Source organism: Phaseolus vulgaris, chromosome 1, assembly GCF_000499845.2.
Source record: "Phaseolus vulgaris cultivar G19833 chromosome 1, P. vulgaris v2.0, whole genome shotgun sequence".
Lineage (NCBI taxonomy): Eukaryota > Viridiplantae > Streptophyta > Magnoliopsida > Fabales > Fabaceae > Phaseolus > Phaseolus vulgaris.
Genome location: NC_023759.2, coordinates 50,045,492 through 50,050,581, shown reverse-complemented (window position 1 = coordinate 50,050,581; position 5,090 = coordinate 50,045,492). Strand labels below are relative to the sequence as shown.

The window sequence follows — 5,090 nt, the reverse complement described above, 5'->3', positions numbered from 1 at the left end:
GAGAAAGAGAAAATGCAAGCAAGGAGAAGAGCAAGATATACAAGAAAATCATTAAATAGAAACCAATTTTAAAGACAAAAAAAAAAATAATTAGTAGTTATAGTAACTAAATTAGATATCATTTTAGAGACTACAAATATTTTTAATTTCTAAATTAGTTTCTATTATTGATAAATAGTTTTTAAATTGGTATAATTAGCTACAAAACTTTTAACTACCAATTAAATTAAATGCAAATTTAAAAACTATTTATCAATAATATAAACTAATTTAGAAATCAATAATTTTTTTAGTCTCTATAATGATTTCTAATTTACTCAATATAACAACTAATTATTTTTTGTCTCTAAAATTAGTTTCTATTTAATGATTAATTATTTTTTGTTTCTAAAATTAGTTTCTATTTAATGATTTTCTTGTACATATCCACCATAGTCTGATATTAGAAATCTTAGTGAGATGCTAGAGAGACATTGTATTTCATCCTTGTTGGATGAGATTAACTATGTTATCCTCAGAGGGAGAGAAATCAATGTTGTAGTCCTACTTTCATAATCAAAAAATTTTCTACACTAAGTTCCATAGATTTTATTTATCAAGTTGAAGAAGTTTTTTCATATTAAAATTTCTCAATGTCATTTTCTCTTTTGTTCTATTTTCTATTCTTTACTTATTATTTCCAAGTATCTGGTTTCTATCTACACCACTAAAAGAGAATTAGTTCTAATTTTGTCCTATTTATTAAACTCTTATTAAATAGTACTGTGCTGCAGTGAAGACACAAGGCGATGCGTTACATATAAAGGCAAAAAGAAGATTATTGCAATAAAGAAATCCTGAGAGCATTTAGCAGCCAACCATGAGACCTCTCGCAAAGTTCTTTCACAAGTTTTGTGGGGAAATTGTAATCCTGTTAGCATCCCTCGTAATAGAACTTATCATTCTCATTCAGAAACTAAAATCGTCCTCGTCAAGTCCCATCAGCACCCACCAATACCTCAAATTCATCGAGAAGAAGAACCCCACCATTTGCTACACCAAAAGGTTGCTGAAGGCAGAACAGGGTTGTGGTGCAGAGTGCAGAGTATGCTTGTGCGAATTGGAGGAAGGGGAGAAGGTGAGGAAGTTGCAATGCCATCACATGTTTCATAGGGATTGTTTGGACAAGTGGCTGCAACAATATTGGGCTACGTGCCCTCTTTGTAGGAAGCAAGTGGTGCCGCCTGATGTCGTGTTGAAGCACCGTCTGCATCAGAGTCAAGCAGAGGAACAAGGTTTTGATGGGAATCACGATGACAACATTCTCTATTTTCTATCAGCATTTCGTCGTGGCAACACTCTGCATAGATACTTCTGAATTACCCAAATTTTTCCTCAACTAACTAACTTTTAGAGAAGGGAAATTTGTTATTCTTCCTCTGCTGGGATTAATTCCTCAGAAGAATACTGATATCGATGTACACCTTGTGTTTATGGAACAGGGATATTAGAACAGAGACAGTGTGTTTCTTTTGTTTTTCTTTCACTCCTCTGTTTCATAAGGGTATGTTTATTCGACAAAATTGTGACGGTTAGGGTTTGGAATTTACTGATCTAGAAATTCATATGAAATATGTGTCTGTAATTGGTTGTTGGGCAGCGAAACATAGCATCCACAGATTGTGATTGTGGTGGAGAAAGGCAAGTTCTTCACCACTCAGAATTGGATGGTCAAAGGAGGTAGTGGAGAACACAGTCATGCTCTGTTTTTCATTGTGGCTATCTATTCATAGTCTAGAACACCTTTCTTTCTATTATGACAAATTGGTTAGTGGTTAGTGAATAAGTTTATGGTTCCACTTCTAGAAGCAGTTGTTTTCGATTTTTAAAAGGTTTGTTTTTAGGTTAACGTGGGTTAAATATATAAATATGAAAAAACCTCGAAAAGGAAAATAATAAATTTGGAATATAAACAACTTAAATTTAATATACAAAATTTTGTTGGTATAGAATATTTAAATGTAACTAAATTGAGAGGGAATATGAAAAATCTCTATATAAAAAAAATATTACTAATATAAATGCATGCTTTAGAAAAAGAAAATAAATTATTAGTATTGCATTGAGCAAATAAAGTATCTTAAATCATTTCTCCCTTTATCTTTTGACTATAAAGAAGTTAATGGCTGAAATTGTACTATGCTAATGTTTGGCCACCAATTAGTTTTGTCATCCCTATAATCACGTAGTGATGAATCATTGTGTCTTTTTGAGAATATTGAGCAATTAAGTTTAGTAAATATTCACAAGTTAAATATTAATTCAACTTACGTAATTCAATGTTGTCATAACTTAAACCAAAATTTGAAGAAACCTTGATAGAGATGGCAAAAGAATTTATTATTGAGGATATTATCAGAATTTGTGCCAATTTTAATGGAGAATTCTCATATTAATGGGTATATATACGTATACGAAGATTAATATGTAGACATTCATTTTCTCCTCCTCATCTTATTCTTTTTTTTAAATTACTAAAATATATTTAATTTAATAAATAATTTATAAAATATATATCATTTTTTTTAATTCTTAATTTTGTAACTATGTTTAGATCATACATATAATAATTATTTTATATTTATTTGATACTCGTATTTAGTATTTATATAATAATAATCATTTTATTGATATTAAAGAAAATAAAATATGTATCATATTATATTAAATAAAAATATTACGTTTTTTTACTGTAAATTTTATTTTTTATAAAAATTGTTTAATTAATATTTAAAATGGTTATCTGTTGTCAGATAAAAATGAGAATGAGATAGGAAAATTCATACTTATTTAAGATTAAAATAAAGATTCATTTTTACTCTGAAATAAAAAATAACATTAACTTTTATTTAAAAAATAGGATATATATATATTTTACTTTGAAAATAAAAATGAAGATTAATTGTTATTTGGAAAATCCACCTGGCCATTTTTACCCCTCCTTGCATGCACAATGAAAAGACGTGTTTATCACGTATTAGATTCCATTGTGAACTTAAATATGAATATGTTTATTTTGTTAAGAATGCAAAATTAAAAGACAACGACAACATTAAACACAACACAGTAGTTACGCTTTGCATCCTCTTCTTTCTATGATTACACATTAAACAAACTTACTTTAAAAAGTACCCTATTTCCTCTTTTTCAAACCCCTATGCAAACCAATATAATAATAAATTAGATAAATGATACCTAAATTAATTTAATTACATTAATGCAATAAAAAAAGCTAACACAAATATCTTAATTAAAAAAACTACTTAAAATTATTTTTTCAAAAAGTAAAACTAGTTTATGGATAATTGAAAAATAAACTTAAAAAAATATTATAATTGTATTCATATCATATGAGATTATTATATATAAGCTAATTTTACATTTTAAAACAATTTAAAAAATATCTCACCCTTTCTTTGTTAGAAATAAAAGTTGGCATAGGTGTGATGTGTTGTGTAGAAGAATAGAGTTGGTATTAATTATTGAATGCAGTTGAGAGGTAGATGAAGAATTTGAATATCCTAGGACAAATGCATGCATCAAATCAAACTGTGTTGAAATTGTTCTAAGTTTTGGTAACAATGGTCTCTCACTCTCACATCTAATTAATTCCAACACATTTCTTAGGATGCTTGGTCAATTAACCAATACAATTTTATGTAAAAACCAATCACAACAACTTAAAAAAAATTACAATTAAATTTTTAAATGATATTATTTTATTAATATACATATATATAATGTTTTAAAATAACGATATATTTGGTTGGGTAGAAAAAAGTTAAAAAAACATGAATAGGGAGAATTTTTCTTTATTTTCTTGAAAAAAAAGTGTAAAAAAAAAATTACTTTTAGAAATTACAGCATTTTTCTTTCATTCCAGTATTTATTTGATTTTCGTTTGAAAACATTTTTCTTTTTGGATGGTACTAAGCCTAGCATAAATTATAGTAATAAATTAAAGAAAGTAAGTGGAATTTACTATTATGATATATTGGTAGTGGTTAAAATGGTAGGAGAACCAACCGATGTGACGGTTTAGACTGTCGGTGGATAATTGATTTACAAAACCTGCTAACACTCTACTCCAACTAACTCACTCCTTCTTTCCAACGGAAATTTTAAAATCTTAATAAAGTCAAAATTACACAAAACATGTGTTTTAGGTTCTTCACCCTCGTTTAGCCTATGTTTATATAGACTCATGTACGACGAGTGAAAGGGGGTAAAATCAAGATATGAAACTGGTTTGCTTGTATAGGTTTTCGGTTATGAGATGGAAAGTTTATCCTCATGTGAATCTCATTATTTTAATTCTTCTCTCAAGTGAAAACACTCCACTCAAAACAATGGGAATAAAAAATAAATATGACGTTCCTTTTCGTCATTACTAGTGTACCTACCTTATCTAATAAAAAATATATATTTTATTAATGAAGAATGGTAGTTACTTAGTATTATATTTATATAACATATATAAAGATAAAAGATAAAAAAAATTAACAGAAATTGGTAGACTCGAAATGACTCCTAATACCATATTAAGAAGTTGATTTTAAGTTTAACTCAACCTCATAAAACCAACTTTAAGGTGAGGTTTGCACTCATTTATATGTTATATAATCTCTAGTCGATATGAGATCTCTAACAATAATTAAAAATTAAGAAAGAAAATGTGAGTAAATTGTTGTCCATTGGGGACACTATCCGAGAAACAAATATTAGTGTCGTCTAGACCTACGTTAAATGTAATAGAATATTAACTTGCATTCATTTTGTGTCCCGTTTTAAACTCGATATTATTTTGTCATTTAATTTTTTTCATTACATCTACATATGTTTCCATTCTATACGCTAACTTATTATTATTATTTTAATAATTTTAACTTGCATCCGTTTTCATTATATATTTAATATTATTTTATCACTTAATTTTTTTCATTAATCATTATATACTTAATATTATTTTATCACTTAATTTTTTTCATTAATCATTATATACTTAATATTATTTTATCACTTAATTTTTTTCATTAAGTTTATTAACTTAT

At 27.2% G+C, this 5,090-nt stretch overlaps 1 protein-coding gene across 1 annotated transcript; it reads left to right on the top strand.

Moving 5' to 3' along the window:
* Positions 1 to 859: 859 nt before the first annotated feature.
* Positions 860 to 1,357, top strand: LOC137816118 (E3 ubiquitin-protein ligase RING1-like). Its single transcript, XM_068619209.1, has one exon. It carries the CDS (start codon positions 860 to 862, stop codon positions 1,355 to 1,357), a length of 498 nt encoding a protein of 165 aa, XP_068475310.1.
* The last annotated feature ends 3,733 nt before the right edge of the window (positions 1,358 to 5,090 follow it).